Here is an 18,978-nt window from a genome sequence, read left to right on the forward strand (position 1 = left end):
AGTATGGAGAAACTGTTTCCTCTGGCGTGGGTCCGTAACCAGAGATCATAGATTTAAAATAATTGGGAAAGTGCTAAAGAGGAAATGAGGAGAAATCTTTTCAGAGTTGTTGAGATCTGGAATGCACTAATTGATAGGGTGGTGGAAGCAGATTCTAGGGGAAATTTCAAAAGGCAATTGGACATGTACTTGAAGAGAACTAATTTGCAAGGTTATGGGGGAAAAGCTGAGGTGTGGGACTAAATTGCAAGGTTATGGGGAAAAAGCTGAGGTGTGGGACTAAATTGCAAGGTTATGGGGGAAAAGCTGAGATGTGGGACTAAGAGCCAGCACAGACACCACATAACTGAAGTCCCTCTGGTACTAATCTCTCCGGTAAACCTCCTCTGTCCCCTCCTCAGGGCCTTGACATCCTTCCTAAAGCCGATACAGATCTACTTGTGTGCTGTATGATTTTACTTCTGCCACACACAATTTCCATTCTTAATGGTATCGCTCACCACTGCAGATCTGTTCTCATTTATTTATTTCCTGTTAGAAAATATATGCAAATCAATATGCAAAGGTTGATTTGGATCTCCTTTTACCTTGGCTGCTCTGTTGCATAATTTGCATGAACCTATAGCAGCACAAATTGACTGCCTTGGAGGAAAGTACTTTTGACAGGCTGTGATAACCTGACCAGATCAACCCACACCCAGAAAAGTACACTACAGGCTGGTACTGCTGCATACTCATCTGACAGAGGGATTTTTTTGGGTTGGGCAGCTCCAAATTGGATGCCAGGGTTGTCTGAAGCAGTAAATGGAGCTCCCCTGCGACTTACACACACCTGCCCTGTAACTTGAGTCACTGTGAAGCAAAAGGATCTACTTCGGTGAGTCTCTCTCAGGCTGTGCAACAACTATGTTTTCTGACCAAATATAGAAACATAGAAATTTACAGCGAAGAAGGAGGCCATTTCGGCCCATCGTGTCCGCGCTGGCCGACAAAAAGCCGCACTGCCTTTGGTCAGCAGCCTTAAAGGTTACATATAAACCTATGAACAATGACGGAAAGGCAAAGAGCACCCAGCCCAACCAGTCTGCCTCACACAACTGCGACACCCCTTATACTGAAACATTCTACACTCCACCCCAATCGGAGCCATGTGATCTCCTGGGAGAGGCAAAAACCAGTTTTAAAAACTCAGGCCAATTTAGGGAGAAAAAATCTGGCAAAATTCCTCTCCGACCCATCTTGGTGATCGAAACTAGTCCAGGAGATCACCTTGGACATATTCTATTCCCTGCAGTACTTACCATTATATCTGCGTCATCCAACAAAAGATCACCCAGTCTTATCCCAGTTTCCAGCTCTAGGTCCGTAACCCTGCAGGTTACTGCACTTTAAGTGCCCATCCAACCATCTCTTAAAAGTGATGAGGGTTTCTGCATCCACCACTCTTCCAGGCAACGAGTTCCAGATCCCCACAACCCTCTGCATAAAGAAGCCCCACCTCAAATCCCCTCTAAACCTTCCACCATCCACCTTAAAACTATGCCCCCTCGTAATACATCCCTCCACCAATGGAAATAGTCCCTTACTATCCACTATGTCCAGGCCCCTCAATATTTTGTACACCTCAATGAGGACAGGTTCTTAAACGATGAGGGCTAATGGGGAGCGGGCGGGGAAGTGGAGCTGAGTCCATGATCAGATCATGATCTTATTGAATGGCGGAACAGGCTCGAGGGGCCGTATGGCCGACTCCTGTTCCTATATCTTATGTTCTTATGTCTCCTCTCAACCTCCTCTGTTCCAATGAGAACAAACCCAGCCTATCCAATCTGTCCCCATAACTAAGATTCTCCATTCCAATCAGCATCCTAGTAAATCTCCTCTGCATCCTCTCTAGTGCAATCACGTCCTTCCTATAATACGGCGGCCAGAACTGCACGCAGTACTTCAGCTGTGGCCTAACCAAAGTATTATACAATTTAAGCATAACCTCCCTGCTCTTATATTCTATGCCCCGGCCATTAAAGGCAAGCATTCCGTATGCCTTCTTAACCACCTTATCCACCTGGCCTGCTACTTTCAAGGATTTGTGGACAAGCACTCCAAGATCCTTTTGTTCATCTACTCTATTAAGTGGCCTACCGCTTAATGTGTATACCCTTTCCTTATTAGCCCTCCCAAAGTGCATCACCTCACACTTCTCTGTATTAAATTCCATTTGCCACTGCTCTGCCCACCTGACCAGTAGATTGATATCCTCCTGCAGCACATGACTTTCCTCTTCATTATCAACCACACAGCCAATTTTAGTGTCGTCGGCAAACTTCTTAATCATTCTCCCTATATTCACATCTAAATTGTTGATATATACCACAAAAAGCAAGGGACCCAGTACTGAGCCCTACGGAACCCCACTGGAAACCTCCTTCCAGTCACAAAAACATCCATCAATCATTACTCTTTGCTTCCTACTTCCAAGCCAATTTTGGATCCAGCTTGCCACTTTGCCCTGTATCCCATGGGCTTTAACCTTCATGACCAGTCTATCATGTGGGACCTTATCAAAAGCCTTGCTAAAGTCCAAATATACTACATCGTACGCACTACTCTATTGACCCTCTTGGTTACCTCCTCAAAAAATTAAACCAGGTTAGTCAAACACGATCTTCCCTAAACAAATCTGTGCTGACTGTCCCTATTTAATCCTTGCCTTTCCAAATGCAGATTTATCCTGTCTTTCAGGATTTTTTCCAATAATTTTCCCACCACTAAGGTTAGGCTGACAGGCCTGTAATTACTCGGCCTATCCCTTTCTCCCTTCTTACTATATTAGCAGTCCTCCAATCCTCCGACACCATGCCCAAATCCAAAGAGGACTGGAAAATGATGGTCAAGGCCTCTGCTATTTCCTCTTTTACTTCGCTCAACAGCCTGGGATGCATTTCATCCAGGCCCTGGGAACTTATCTACTTTCAAAGCTGCTAAACCCCTTAATACTTAATCTCTTGCTATATTTATTTCATCCAGAATATTACACTCCTCCTCGATAGCAGTATCTGCATATGTTGAGATTTTTTTCAGACAGAAATGAGTGGAGATTTTATTTCTCCTTTTAAGCTGAATAGCTACTTAGTGAAGTTATGTTTCTTAAAATGTCCCTTACAGATTTTATGCAGCTTAACCTAAAATATCTAATATTTTCTAAACTCAAAGTTGCAGGTAGCTTGTCTCTACGATCATGATTTCTGTGATTGCTTCTAGTTGCAGTATTTTTAGAACCTTAAAATTTTGCTTCGTAATTTCTTCCATTTTTCTCATTATGTAAGATTTAATGGCTATGAATTGAGAAGCACACTTCGAGTCCCAATAAATCAATACAGACATTTCCCAAATGTTTCACACTATTGTAATTAGTTGATTTTTACAATCGATAACTTGCATGCATAAATTAATTACTTATTAGTTTTAATTTTCCCCACCCACTGCAATATCTCACAGACTATCCTACTTGACTTGATCCTGTGGAAACTTCTATTCAAGAGAGAAGGACCTGGAGTTAATCACATGACAGCCACTTACCAACAGGTTGGACTTGAAACTTTTATGTTGCTTTCCACAATTCACTAAATATCTTCGAATTGCTGTTTCAACAAAAAAAAATCTGTTGATATCTGTTTTTGTTTGCATTGGTGGATGGTTCCCTCATTAAACTACTACCTGGAAGAATTAACCTGTTAAATCATATTTAAAGGACATAATAAAAAAAAATAGAATTGACCAAGCTTGACTTTACAAGTAGTGTTGTCACTGCCTGAGAGAGGTTTTCAGTTTATTTTTAAACAATACTTATATAATGAGCCTTGCACTACTATTTTTTTTAAAAAAGCTTTCAACTACTCTGCTTATATTGTTGAGAAAACTATTTCTGACCTAAAACTGATTGCAATAAAAAGGTTTCATGTGTTGCTGTGTTAGGTTTTACATTGGTAGAATAATTCAAACTCAATGGGCCAGAATTTACGGTCAGTATGACTGCACTCTGAGTACGCTGTCATATCACCTTTGAAATTCACTGCCAATTTGAGATTTACACATGCACTAAATCCCAAACATGCAGTCGGTCAAGTTCCGACAGTGCACTGGTTGCGCTGCACGTTTCGGCTGCCCATTGAATCAATGTGCTGGCACAGAGTTGGGCTAATTGCCTACCCATTTGCGCACTAATTATGTTAAAAAATTTACGCTGGTGCAAACAGACACAGGAACCTGTTTGCACAGCGTAAGGGGAGGGGAGAATGAGAAATTAGCAATTTCAGGCCCATAAAATAAAATTGAACATGTAAAAGAACCTACCAGGCAGCTGTAAAGGCTCAGTTTGAGAGATGAGATTTTTAATAAATCTTGTAGTCTTCCAGTAAAGAACTATACTCACTCCCAAGTATTCCCTGTGCTTTCTCAAGCCAAGTACTGCACTTACCAAAGAAATACTCATGCCGTTTAATTTAAAATTTGATTGATGTCGGGCATCGGAGATTTCTGTTTCCTGATTGGCTGGGTGAAAGAAGCACCGTCATGTGATCCCAGGTACGCTGACTCGGATCTGTGGACCACTACGCTGTGCACAACTCTGTAGCATTTCATAGCAAGTTTTTGTTTGGGGCCTCACACCAGGTAAGTGTGGATTTTGCTCGGAGGCTGACGGCGTACTCATTAGCTACTCCGCTGATCCCAATTTCAGGGCTATTCAGTTTCTTTTCCTTTCATTTTGGCCTTTTAGTGTCTTACTGTTCTTTGTTGAAACACTGCATTTTGCATCATGATCATGTATGTTTATGCACACTGTGTTTTATATATTTAAAGTATTTTGGGCCCCAATTGTCCCTATTTATAGCCCTGTTAGGGCCTCTGGGGAGCGCAATGGCATTTTTGCCCAGGGGATGGGGCCTCTGGGGAAATTGGCCCGGAAGTTTGGGAGTGCTTAATGCCCCGGGCCGGCGTGCAACCAGTGATGATGTCATCGCCATGCATGGCAACCCTTCGCCCTGCACCTACCCCACGGGGGAAATTGCCCCGCGAGGCGCACGCGGATGTCACAGTCAGCTTCAAGATCTACGGACATCCGCCATCCGAAGGGAAGGCCTTTAGCACCCCGGCCACCATTTTTATTTGTCGGCCGACTCGTGCATCGCCCTGACAATGGCGGCCCTCACGTCGACCATCGTGCAGCCGGGCACTCTGCTTTGGGTGCTGGGCTGCTGGCCTGGTCAAGCACCCCCCTTGGTGGCCCTGGTGGCAGAGTGCGCAGCAGCCCTCCCCTTTAATTGAAGGGGAAAGGCATTGTCAGCGTTACGCAAAGCATCCATGTAGCACTGGCTTCTTCCGTGCGGCACTGGACTCAGCGCCATGTTGCCACCCTGGGAGCGCTCCTCCAAGATTGCGGAGCGCTGGGGGCGAACTGCCCAATTCCTGGTTAGGGGCAGAATGTCTGGACAGGGCACAGGAAGTCCCGGCCCTGAAAGTTACCGGCCCCAATCGTGTCAAAGGGCAATTTCCAGCCCTTTATCTTATCGTGCATTTATTTGGAACGTTTGCACAGATTTATGGAAATTGGACCCTCAAACCATGAGTAACTCACCTTTAACGTTGCAGTGACTGAGGAGAAACTGAGGTTTTGGGCATGATAACAATACATTCAATTTGCTCGTCTCTGTTTTGGTTGCAGATGCTGTCAGTAAAGCACCAATTAAATTCAGTTATGGGGAGTGGGTCAAACCACGTAAGTGAGCCAAATCACAGTTTCTACATACTTAAGAGGCCAGTGGACCCATTGCCTTTAAGTTTAACTCTGAGTTTGTACGAATGGAATTAATTCCTTTCCAAACTCCGTAATGGCATAGCAACATTGAACTTTATTTTATAGCCATTGGCCTCATGCTTCAGATGAGGGGCAGGATCATCAAGGCATTCAAAATATCTGATTTGCCAACAATTCAGTTCATGGAATATATCTTGCCATGGTGATTATACCATATACTGGGCTGGGTGTTATGTCTACATTTTCACCCTTTGAAACAACCCAGCACCATAGGAATCATTACAATTACAGGGTACAATAAGTTATCCATAGCCAAGCCACCTTTTCTCCTTTTGTTCCATCAAACCTCCCATTATGTAAATTTACAATTGGCCTGAAAATCAATATTAAAGAGGGAACATAGACAAAGATGGTAAGGTAAGTACATTTATTGTGTACTTACCGTGTGTATTTTGTGGTTGTCCCCTCTGCAAATAACCTACTACTTCTCAGTGTGAAAATGTGCCTGTGGTGGTCAACTCAGAAAGCAGTGGCACTGATTAAATGTGGCCTATCCATTTGTTCACATGCAAACAGTTCATTGCATTACCTGCAGCACTGGTTGATGGTGTAATATCAGTCTAGTGATGGCATTTTTTGACCTTTTTGCCATGGAATTGAAGATAAATTACATTTAAGTGGTCTGTTTTAAATCAGTATGGGTTCAAGCAATTTCCAAGTTCTCTTTGCAGTTATGTGTTGCAGCTTTTGAGGAAAAGAGTTTATTTATTAATGGACCAGGCAGTATAGAAACATAGAAAATAGGTGCAGGAGTAGGTCATTCGGCCCTTCGAACCTGCACCACCATTCAATATGATCATGGCTGATCATTCACCTTAGTACCCCTTTCCCGCTTTCTCTCCATACCCCTTGATCCCTTTAGCCATAAGGGCCACATCTAACTCCCTCTTGACTATATCCAACGAACTGGCATCAACAACACTCTGCGGCAGGGAATTCCACAGGTTAACAACTCTCTGAGTGAAGAAGTTTCTCATCATCTCAGTCCTAAATGGCCTACCCCTTATTCTAAGACTGTGTCCCCTGGTTCTGGATTTCCCCAACATCCTTCCTGCATCTAACCTGTCCCGTCCCGTCAGAATCTTATACGTTTCTATGAGATCCCTTCTCCTTCTAAACTCCAGTGTATAAAGGCCCACTTGATCCAGTCTCTCCTCATATGTCAGTCCAGCCATCCCTGGAATCAGTCTGGTGAACCTTTGCTGCACTCCCTCAATAGCAAGAACGCCCTTCCTAGATTAGGAGACCAAAACTGAACACAATATTCCAAGTGAGGCCTCACCAAGGCCCTGTACAATTGCAGTAAGACCTCCCTGCTCCTATACTCAAATCCCCTAGCTATGAAGGCCAACATGCCATTTGCCTTCTTCATCGCCTGCTGTACCTGCATGCCAACTTTCAATGACTGATGAACCATGACACCCAGGTCTTGCTGCATCTCCCCTTTTCCTAATCTGCTGCCATTCAGATAATATTCTGCCTTCGTGTTTTTGCCACCAAAGTGGATAACCTCACATTTTTCCACATTATACTGCATCTGCCATGCATTTGCCCACTCTCCTAACCTGTCCAAATCACCCTGCAGCCGCTTAGCATCCTCCTCACAGCTCACACCGCCACTCAGTTTAGTGTCATCTGCAAACTTGGAGATATTATCCTCAATTCCTTCATCCAAATCATTAATGTATATTGTGAAGAGCTGGGGTCCCAGCACTGAGCCCTATGGTACTCGACTAGTTACTGCCTTCCATTCCGAAACGGACCCGTTTATCCTGAATCTCTGCTTCCTGCCTGCCAACCAATTCTCTATCCACGCCAGTACATTACCCCCAATACCATGTGCCTTGATCTTGGACACCAATCTCTTATGTGGTACCTTGTCAAAATACACCACACCCACTGGTTCTCCCTTGTCCACTCTACTAGTTACATCCTCAAAAAATTCCAGAAGATTGGTCAAGCATAGTTTCCCTTTCATAAATCCATGCTGATTTGGACCGATCCTGTCACCACTTTCCAAATGCACTGCTATTTCGTCCTTAATAATAGATTCCAACATTTCCCCCACTACTGATGTCAGGCTAACCGGTCTATAATTACCCGTTTTCTCCCTCCTTTTTTAAAAAGTGGTGTTACATTAGCTACCCTCCAGTCCATAGGAACTGATCCAGAGTCGATAGACTGTTGGAAAATGATTACCAATGCATCCACTATTTCTAGGGCCATCTCCTTAAGTACTCTGGGATGCAGACAATCAGGCCCTGGGGATTTATCGGCCTTCAATCCCATCAATTTCCCCAACACAATTTCCCGCCTAATAAGGATATCCTTCAGTTCCTCCTTCTCACTAGACCCTCGGTCCCCTAGTACATCTGGAAGGTCATTTGTGTCTTCCTTCGTGAAGACAGAACCAAAGTATTTGTTCAATTGGTCTGCCATTTCTTTGTTCCCCATTATTAATTCACCTGAGTCCGACTGCAAGGGACCTACGTTTGTTTTCATCAATCTTTTTCTCTTCACATATCTATAGAAGCTTTTGCGGTCAGTTTTTATGTTCCCGGCAAGCTTCCTCTCATACTCTCTTTCCCCCCTTCTAATTAAACCCTTTGTCCTCCTCTGCTGAATTCTAAATTTCTCCCAGTCCTCAGATTTGCTACTTTTTCTGGCCAATTTATATGCCTCTTCCTTGGATCTAACACTATCCTTAATTTCCCTTGTTAGCCACGGTTGAGCCTTCTCTGTTTTATTTTTACTCTAGACAGGGATGTACTACTGTTGAAGTTCATCCATGTGATCTATAAATGTTTGCCATTGCCTATCCACCGTCAGCCCTTTAAGTATCATTTGCCAGTCTATTCTAGCCAATTCACGCCTCATGCCATCGAAGTTAACTTTCTTTAGGTTTAGGACCCTAGTTTCTGAATTCACTGTGTCACTCTCAATCTTAATAAAGAATTCTACCATATTATGGTCACTCTTCCCCAAGGGGCCTCGCACAACAAGATTGCTAATTAGTCCCTTCTCATTACACATCACCCAGTCTAGGATGGCCAGCTCTTTAGTCGGTTCCTCCACATATTGGTCAAGAAAACCATCCCTAATCCACTCCAGGAAATCCTTCTCTACCGCATTGCTACCAGTTTGGTTAACCCAATCTATATGTAAATTAAAGTCGCCTATGATAACTGCTGTACCTTTGTTGCACACATCCCTTATTTATTGTTTTATGCTTTCCCCAATCTCACAACTACTGTTTGGTGGCCTGTACACAACTCCCACGAGCATTTTCTGCCCTTTGGTATTCCGCAGCTCCACCCATACCGATTCCACATCATCCAAGCCAATGTCCTTCCTTACTATTGCATTAATTTCTTCTTTGACCAGCAATGCCACCCCGCCTCCTTTTCCTCTCTGTCTATCCTTCCTAAATGCTGAATACCCCTGGATGTTGAGTTCCCAGCCTTGGTCACCCTGGAGCCATGTCTCTGTGATGCCAATTACATCGTATCCACTAACTGCTATCTGCGCAGTTAATTCGTCCACCTTATTCCAAATACTCCTCGCATTGAGGCACAGAGCCTTCAGGCTTGTCTTTCTAACACACCTTGCCCCTTTAGAATTTTGCTGTGTATTGAAGCTAGATAGCTGCTGTATGAAATGCCACTACTCATAGTCTGCTGAGGACTGAGACGAAAAGAGTCAATTGGCTTATTGTTATGATAGCCTCATTCATTTGAAAATAACAGGAGATGGTTTCTCGAGACCCACACCCCAGGGGAGAAAGGGTGGTAGCTAGTTTTAACGATAGGCCTGCAGGTGAATCCCTGAACGGGTAGTAATCAGACGGACAGCCCTCCCATTTCCTTGGAATACAGGAAGCAAAAAGGACAACGTGACGATCAGTGGGTTCAGTTAAGTTGTGGCAGGGAGCCTGGCCTGATGAGAGGAACGCGTCCTTAGAAAACCAGATAGCTGACCAGAGGTTACTGGCAATCAGTAACTAGTGGGGTGCCGCAGGGATCAGTGCTGGGACCCCAACTATTTACAATCTATATTAACGACTTGAATGATGGGACCGAGTGTAACGTAGCTAAGTTTGCTAACGATACAATGATGGGAGGAAAAGCAATGTGTGAGGAGGACACAAAAAACCTGCAAAAGGACATAGACAGGCTAAGTGAGTGGGCAAAAATTTGGCAGATGGAGTTTAATGTGGTAAAGTGTGAGGTTATGCATTTTGGCTGAAAAAAAAATTGAAGAGCAAGTCATTATTTAAATGGAGAAAATGGCAAAATGCTGCAGTACAGCAGGACCTGGAGGTCCTGGTACATGAATCACGAAAGGTTAATATGCAGGTACGGCAAGTGATGTGGAAGGCCACTGGAATCTTGGCCTTTATTGCCAAGGGGATGGAGTATAAAAGCAGGGAAGTCTTGCTACAGTTATACAGGGTATTGGTGAGACCACACCTGGAATACTGCATACAATTTTGGTTTCCATATTTATGAAAGAATATACTTGCTTTGGAGACAGTTCAGAGAAGGTTCACTAGATTCATTCCGGAGATGAGGGGGTTGTCTTATGAGGTTGAGTAGATTGGGCCTCTACTCATTGGAATTTCGAAGAATGAGAGGTGATTTTATCGAAACGTATAAGATTATGAGGGGGCTTGTCAAGGTGGATACAGAGAGGATGTTTCCACTGATAGGGGAGACTAGAATAAAGGGGCACAATCTTAGAATAAGGGGCCACTCATTTAAAACTGAGATGAGGAGGAATTTCTTCTCAGAGAGGGGTGTAAATCTATGGCATTTGCTGTCTCAGAGAGCTGTGGAAGCTGGGTCATTAAATAAATATAAGACAGAGATGGACAGCTTCTTAACCAATAAGGGGTTATGGGGAGCGGGCAGGGAAGTGGACCTGAGTCCATGATCGGATCAGCCATTAAATGGTTCAAGGGCCGTATGGCCTACTCTTGCTCTTATTTCTTCTGTTCTTATGTAAGAGTTAAATAAGCCCATCAATAGAGATAGTGAGATGTATTTTTCTTGTTCACGAGGAGGGATACGAAGTTAATTAAGTTGAGATTTGATTATACTCAATGATTATTTGCTGTCTATAAAATATAGCAGCTTAACAATTCACATCAGGCCCTGTCACATTAAAGTGTTCCACCTACTGAAAAATTTAAGAGAACATGCAGAAGACAGGATATCCAATTCAGATCACAAGGCATCCTGAGTTACGACATCACATAGTTGGGCTATTAACAATTGGAATGGCAAATGCCTTGAACATTTTGCTATGGTATATTTCCTATCATTCAGTCTAGAAATCCGAAGGAATGTGGCCAGGTTACTGAACTAACATCTTGCCTCTATGTTAAGCCACAGTCCTCCTAGTCATCAGCAAAATGATGGAATGTGTCATCCACAGTGCTAACAAGAGGCACGTATCCACCAATAACCTGCTCACCAATGGTCAGTTTGAGTTCAAAGAATTAGGAGTTCTGCCAGGACCACTTGGCTCCAGACCTAATTACAGCCTTGGTCCAACCATGGATAAAAGAGCTGAATTCCAGAGGTGAAGTGAAGAATGACTGCCCTTGACATCAAGGCAGCATTTGACCAAGTGTGGCATCAAGAAGCCTTAGTAAAATTGACGTCAATGGGACTCGAGCAGAAAATTCTCCACTGGCTGGAGTCATATCTAGCACAAACGAAGATGTTTGTGGTTGTTGGAGGCCAGTCATCTCAGCCCTAGAACATTGCTGCAGGAGTTCCGAGGTCCTAGTCCGTGTCCTAGGCCCAAACATCTTTAGCTGCTTCATCAATGATCTTCCCTCCATCATATGGTCAGAAGTGGACAATGTTCAGTTCCATTCGCAAATCCTCAGATAAATGAAGCAGTTCATGCCCGCATGCAGCAAAACCTGATCGACATTCAGGCTTGTGCTGACAAGTGGCAACTAACATTCACACCACACAAGTGCCAGGCAATGACAATCTCCAACAAGATAGAGTAACCACTGCCCCATGACAATCAAAGGCATTACCATCGCTGAATCACCCTCCATCAACATCCTAGAGGTCACTATTGACCAGAAACTTAACTGGTCACATAACTAACCACATAAATACTGTGGCTACAAAAGCAGGTCAGAGGCTTGGTATTCGGTGGCGAGTGTCTCACGTCCCCACTCCCTAAAGCCTTTCCACCATCTACAAGGCATAAGTCAGGAGTGTGATGGAATACTCTCCACTTGCCTGGAGTGTTGTGGCATCAAGAAGCCTTAGTAAAATTGAAGTCAATGGGATTCGAGCGGAAAATTCTCCACATATCTAGCACAAAGGAAGATGGTTGTGGTTGTTGGAGGCCAATCATTTCAGCCCTAGAACATTGCTGTACAAGTTCCGAGGTCCTAGTCCGTGTCCTAGGCCCAACCACACAAATTTTCAGCTGCTTCATCACAGTACTCAAGAACTCAAGAAGCTCGACACCATGCAGGACAAAGCAGTCCCTTGATTGGCACCCCATCCACCACTTTAAGCATTCACTCCCTCCACCACAGTGCACCGTGGCTGCAGTGTGTACCATCTACAAGATGCACTGCAGCAACTCGCCAAGGCTTCTTCGGCAGCACCTCCCAAACCCGCTATCTCTGCTACCTAGAAGGACAAGGGCAGCAGGCGCAAGTCACACACCATCCTGACTTGGAAATATATCGTCGTTCCTTCATCGCTAACAGCACAATAGGAGTACTTTCACCACACGGACTGAAACAATTCAAGGTGGCGCTCATTACTACCTTCCCGAGGGCAATTGAGGATGGGCAATAAATGCTGGCTTTGCCAGCAATGTCCACATTCCATGAATTAATTTTTTTTTAAACTCTCCATAATTTGACTCAGGACAGTTCAGCCAGGTGAACAAATATCATGGTTGATTGTATTCATTTTTTACAGCTATGAAGCCCTAATTGGAGAATTTTTCAGTATATAGAAATTATTATAGAAATAGCAGCAAATGGAGCAGTATGAACACACACAAGGACATAATAATAACTAGGAGCAGGAGTAGGCCATTTGGCCCTTTGAGCCTGCTCCGTCATTTAATAAGATCATGGCTGATCTGATCATGGACTCAGCTCCACTTCCCTGCCCGCTCCCCATAACCCTTCATTCTCTTATCTCTCAAAAATCTGTCTATCTCCGCCTTAAATATATTCAATGACTCAGCCTCCACAGCTCTCTGGGGCAGCGAATTTCATCGATTTACAACTCTCGAGAGAAGAAATTCCTCCACATCTCAGTTTTAAATGGGTGGCCCCTTATTCTGAGACTATGTCCCCTAGTTTTAGTTTTCCCTATGAGTGGAAATATCCTCTCCGCATCCACCTTGTCGAGCCCCCTCATTATCTTATATGTTTTGATAAGATCGCCTCTTATTCTTTTGAACGCCAATGAGTATTGGCCCTACCTACTCAATCTATCTTCATAAGTCAACCCCCTCATCTCCGGAATCAATCTAGTGAACCTTCTCTGAACAGCCTCCAATGCAAGTATATCCTTCCTTAAATACGGAGACCAAAACTGTACACACTACTCTAGGTGTGGCCTCACCAATACCCTGCAGCAGAACTTCTCTGCTTTTATACTCTATCCCCCTTGCAATAAAGGCCAACATTCCATTTGCCTTCCTGATTATTTGCTGTACTTGCATACTAACTTTTTGTGTTTAATGCACAAGGACCCCGAGGTCCCTCTATATTCAGCACTTTGCAGTATTTCTCCATTTAAATTATAATTTGCTTTTCTATTTTTTCTGCCAAAGTGGAGAACCTCATGTTTTCCCACATTATACAAATTTTTGCCCACTCACTTAGCCTGTCTATATCCCTTTGCAAATTTTTTGTGTCCTCCTCACAATTTGCTTTCCCACCCATCTTTGTATCATCAGCAAACTTGGCTATATTACACTCGGTCCCTTCATCCAAGTCATTAATATAGATTGTGAATAGTTGAGGCCCCCCACTGGTTACTATTTGCCAACCGGAAAATGACCCATTTATCTCGACTCTCTGTTTTCTGTTAGTTGGCCAATCCCATCGGGGACCCGCGTGTTCCGGGTTTAGGCATGCACTGCGCACGTGCCTAAACCCAGAACTTGCGATCTGTCAAGAATCCTCTTGACAGATCGCACGCATCCGGAAGTAAAGGGCTTCCGCGGACGGCGAGTTGGGCTACTTGCCCAACTTCTGCCCAGCGAATGCCCTTGAAATTTTTATGACTAATTGATAAAAGCAGGCGTAAGGCCTACTTTTATCAGTGCAAGACTTTTAAAGGATAGAAAAATAAATTTATTTCGATAATTTAAACATTTAAAAATCTGAGAAATAGAAGTTTATTTTTAAATTATTTAAAATATGTGAATTTAATTTTCAAAACATGAAATTTTTGTTTTAAATTAATTAAATTCCATTTTGATTCATTTTAAATGTGATTTTTTAAACATTTATTTTAAATGTTTCTGTATTTTTTGGGGTATTCCCATTCATACTTCTGGTGATTCTGTACAAATGGAACTCACCACAAGTATAAATGGGAATAACCCTACTTGTACTGGTTGGGCTGGTTCATGTGATCCCAGGGATGCGTGCGAAGCACCTACGTTACTGGGATATGTGAGCCTCTTCGCAAGCCTTCACGGAGAGGCCCAGGACCGCAAGTCTCCGAACCTCTCGGACCACCAGGTAAGTTCATAGAAGTTTTTCAGGTCAGAGGCATCCGCTTGTGGGAAGCCTCCGACCACAATTTCTGCACCATTGATATTCAGTTAAGACAGGTTTCTCCAACCTCCATAGTCCATCTTGCAACTATGCAGCATGGGCATAGTATTGTGCTCTAGTTCAGCAACCCTCAGTTTGAAGGTAGGCCCACTGACCTCGCTGCCTGTTACGTTATTTGGTTATAAGTTGTAGGATGTCTGTAATGCCCACCCCTCATTAGCTTCTTCAGTTAGTGGAGGTTCTACCTCCTCCATACTTTGTGAATGCTACTGCTGGTTGTGGATTTGCAACTGTCTGTATCTCTGCTCTGGTCCCTGGTACATTATCAAAACATGGATAATTGGAAAATATGAGTTCAAAATGCTCATGAGGCATCTAATAAAGTATTGAACAAGATATGGCAAATTTATGGACGTAATTGAATTAAAGATTTGATTGAAGGTACCAGACTCCCTATTGATCAGGCCATCCTTGGTTATCTGATATGCTACTACAGCCCATTTGCTGGATAAATACCTTTTTGATAACTTAAACTAACTGGTTAAATCACATAGGAATATAACTGCAGAGTATTGCACGATTATCCTTATCACAAATTTCCATATATTTCATGCAAAAAAGGGAAATTAAAATTAGACTTGTAAAGCCTTTTTGTTTTTTTTTTAAAAGCACATATCTTAATTAAATCAGCGTCTTAATTTTATCTTTTTCTTTTGCATTTTTAAAGGACATCCTTGACCGAAAAAGCAAGAGGTGCTTATCGTTTGTCTTCTGCTCTGGTAAACGAAAACCAAAGGCCAAATATATGCACCTCGCCCAGGAGTTGTTGGTGGACCCCGATTGGCCTCCAAAGCCTAAAACGACCACAGAAGCAAAAGGAATATCCAATGAGAATGGTGCATGCCAAATAATTACAATAACCTAACGGAAAGTACTTTGATTCAAGTCAGCAATGCACTATTTTGGCAGCATGGTGTAATATATCAATGATGGGAAAGGGGCAAGGTGATTAGTCAAGATTATATAAATGAAATGTGAAGAATTTGTTATGTAGTGATTTGATTTTTTTCTTTGGTGGGGGAGAAGAGGGTCATAAAGGATTATGCAGAAGCATGTGGTGTTCAGGCCTAAAATTACTGCAAATTTGAGTACAATTTTAACAATAATGACAGCAAGCAATCAAAGTCATACAGCCAGTTTGAAGGAAGGGAAAGGTCCTTGTACATAGTGAACTGCATGTATGCAGCTCAGCTGATCAAATTCTAAATGCCAATTCAATTTCTACAGATAGGAAAGAGCAAATAAGAAAAAACATTTTTCTATTATTAGAAATTGAAATTCAGTATAGTGGGCTGACTTGATTTTTTTCTTTATAAACATAGGTTTTGCTTCATATGCAATAGTTGCAGCACAGGCCAAAGTTTCTTGGTGTTTTTGTTACTGAAGCCAAACAGAAATCAACAGCCATTGTACTGCAATTTTGCAATGGTATAGCTTAAAAAGTCACAAAGCAGTAACATCAATCGTGCAATGTTGTACAGAGGCTTACCGGTAAGGAGTCCACAATTTTTATCCATGAATTTTAATTGTCTGAGAATCAAGGAAGGGGCACACACACATTCCCAATATGTGCTTCCAGTGAGTGAAGTTCTGTGCCAAGAATATGCAAGTGGAAAATAATTCACCAGAGTGTTTAGTGGACGTATCCTCCTGCCCTAAGAAGTGAACAATGCATGGAAAAACATATGTGGATGTATTCTTAATACAGTACTGCAATGATTAGAAGTAAGTGCAGAAGAGATTTACAAGGATATTACCAGAATTGAGAGAATGCAACTGTCAGGAAAGATTGAGCTGGCTTAGGGCTCTTTTATCTGGATAAGAGGAGACCTAATAGAGGTATTTAAAATTATGAAGTGGTTCGATAGAATGGACGTGAAGAAAATATTTCCACATTTTCGTCAGTCCAGAACAAGGGGGCATAAATATAAGAGCCATTAACAGATCAAATAAAAATGTACCAGTCATTTCTTTTCACAGTGTGGTGAGAATATGGAACTTGCTGCCACATGGAGTGGAGTGGCTACTGTCTTTGGCCTTGCCACAAACTCCGTTCCCTAGCCACCAATTCCATCCCCCTTCCTAGTGATTGTCTCAGGCTGAATCAGACTGTTTTCAACCTTAGCATACTATTTGACCCCGAGCTGAGCTTCCGACCCCATATCCTCTCCATTACCAAGACCATTGACTTCCACCGACGTAATTTCACCTGTTTCCACCCGTGCCTCAGTCCATCGGCTGCTGAAATCCTCATCCATATTTTTGTTACCTCCAGGTTTGACTATTTCAATGCTCTCATGGCCAATCCCCCAATTCTGGTCTCTTGTCCGTCCCCCACTTCCATCACCTCACCATTGGCGGTAGTGCCTTCAGCTGTCTAAGCCCTATTCTCTGGAATTCCTTCCCCAAACCTCTCCACCTCTTTCACTCCTCCATTAAGATGCTCTTTAAAACCTACCTCTTTGCCCAAGCTTTTGGTCACCCGTCCTAATAGCGCCTTCTTTGGTTTGCCATTAATTTATGTCTCATGTTCCTGTGAAGTGCCTTCGGACATTTTACTACATTGGTGCTATATAAATGCAAGTTGTTGGTGGTTGAAGCAGGCAGTGTTGATGCATTCAAGGGAATGCTTGATGCACCCATGAGGGAGACAGGAATAGAACGATATGGAGGGCAAGATAGGTAGAGTGGTAGGAGGCTTGTGGATTATAAATACTGGCATCGACCACTTGGACCAAATAATCTGCCTCCGAGCTGTAGATTCTATGGGCCCAAGTTTCCACATGATAAAAAACGGGCGCCCCTCCGAGCTGGGCGCCTGTTTTTCGCGCCTAAAACGGCGCCGGAAAAAAACCGAGCGATTCTGGAGCGTTCTGCAGCTCCTTGTCTGCTTGGCGCGGCGCCCGGGGGGGGCGGAGCCTACACTCGCGCCGATTTTGTAAGTGGGAGGGGGCGGGTACTATTTAAATTAGTTTTTTTCCTGCCGGCAACGCTGCACGTGCGCGTTGGAGCGTTCGCGCATGCTCAGTGTGAAAAAAACATTGGCACTCGGCCATTTTTGTAGTTCTTTGTAGCTGTTTAGTTTTTGAACATTTTTTAATAAAAGTACATTGCCATCAGCACTGAGGCTTCTTGTAGCAGTGAGAAGGCTGCAGGAAGCCTCAGAAAGGTGAGGCAGCCGTTTCCCGACGACCTCCCCCTTTTGCCGTCGGGAAATGGCTCCTCAATTTCTGAGGCTTCCTGCAGCCTTCTCTCTTTCCCGCCAACCGTCTGGAACGGCTCCCTTCCCTCCCCCCCCCCCCCCGCGTTCGTCGGCTCCCTTCCCTTTCCCCCCCCCCGCCCGCATTCGGTCGGCTCCCTTGTTCTGTGAGGCTTGCTGCACCATTCTTCCTGGCTGAAGCACTTTCACACAGGTAGGAAGATGGTTTATTTAATCTTTTCTTTGCTTATAAATGTTTATTCAGGTTGGATTTATTTGTATAAGTAGAAATAAGGATTTATTGTAGAATTTAATGAGTTCCCTTCCCCCCTCCCCCCCCCCCCACCTCGTTCTGGACGCCTGATTTGTAACCTGCGCCTGATTTTTTAATGTGTAGAACAGGTTTTTTCAGTTCTACAAAAATCTTCACTTGCTCCATTCTACTTTAGTTTGGAGTACATTTTCACTGTGGAAACTTTCAAATCAGGCGTCAGTGGCCGGACACGCCCCCTTTTGAAGAAAAAATTCTGTTCCAAAGTAGAACTGTTCTACCTGACTAGAACTGCAGAAAAAAAAATGTGGAGAATTGCAAATTCTAAGATAGTCCGTTCTCCACCAGTTGCTCCTAAAAATCAGGCGCAAATCATGTGGAAACTTGGGCCCTAAACGTTTCAATTACTTCATTACTCTAACTGTAGGAATCCAGAATCCTTTCATATTGATCACTCTTAAATATTGACTTGTCTTTCAGTGGCCAAATGTGTCATAAATCAACTATGTAAAAATAAGATTGTGCTGATCACACTTCCTACAATTCTCTGCTGTTTGCAATAGCTTAATTGTTGTGGCGGTTCTTTGAATACTGAGCACTAGGTCGCAATTTCCAATTGCCTTTTATCTTGGTATGAGGTAGAACTGTCAATATGCACTTGGAATATTGTGACGTTGCTTCTAAATTATCCCATCTGTCTGGCTTATATAAACTCTAGTACACTATATAGATTCAATGTGTGAAATTGTTATGGAATGACAGCAGTGAAATTAAGGAAGTATTTT

At 43.2% G+C, this 18,978-nt stretch overlaps 1 protein-coding gene across 1 annotated transcript in view; it reads left to right on the forward strand.

The window, feature by feature from the left end:
- atp13a3 (ATPase 13A3) overlaps nucleotides 1-17,626 on the forward strand; it is a 130,057-nt gene extending 112,431 nt beyond the window's left edge. Inside the window, exons 25-26 of the mRNA XM_070883471.1 lie at nucleotides 3,499-3,585; nucleotides 15,391-17,626. Of these exons, the coding sequence (XP_070739572.1) occupies nucleotides 3,499-3,585; nucleotides 15,391-15,588 (285 nt within the window). The 3' untranslated portion in view covers nucleotides 15,589-17,626. The remainder of the gene's footprint in view (nucleotides 1-3,498; nucleotides 3,586-15,390) is intronic.
- Nucleotides 17,627-18,978: the final 1,352 nt, after the last annotated feature.

Source organism: Pristiophorus japonicus, chromosome 6 (assembly GCF_044704955.1).
Source record: "Pristiophorus japonicus isolate sPriJap1 chromosome 6, sPriJap1.hap1, whole genome shotgun sequence".
Lineage (NCBI taxonomy): Eukaryota > Metazoa > Chordata > Chondrichthyes > Pristiophoridae > Pristiophorus > Pristiophorus japonicus.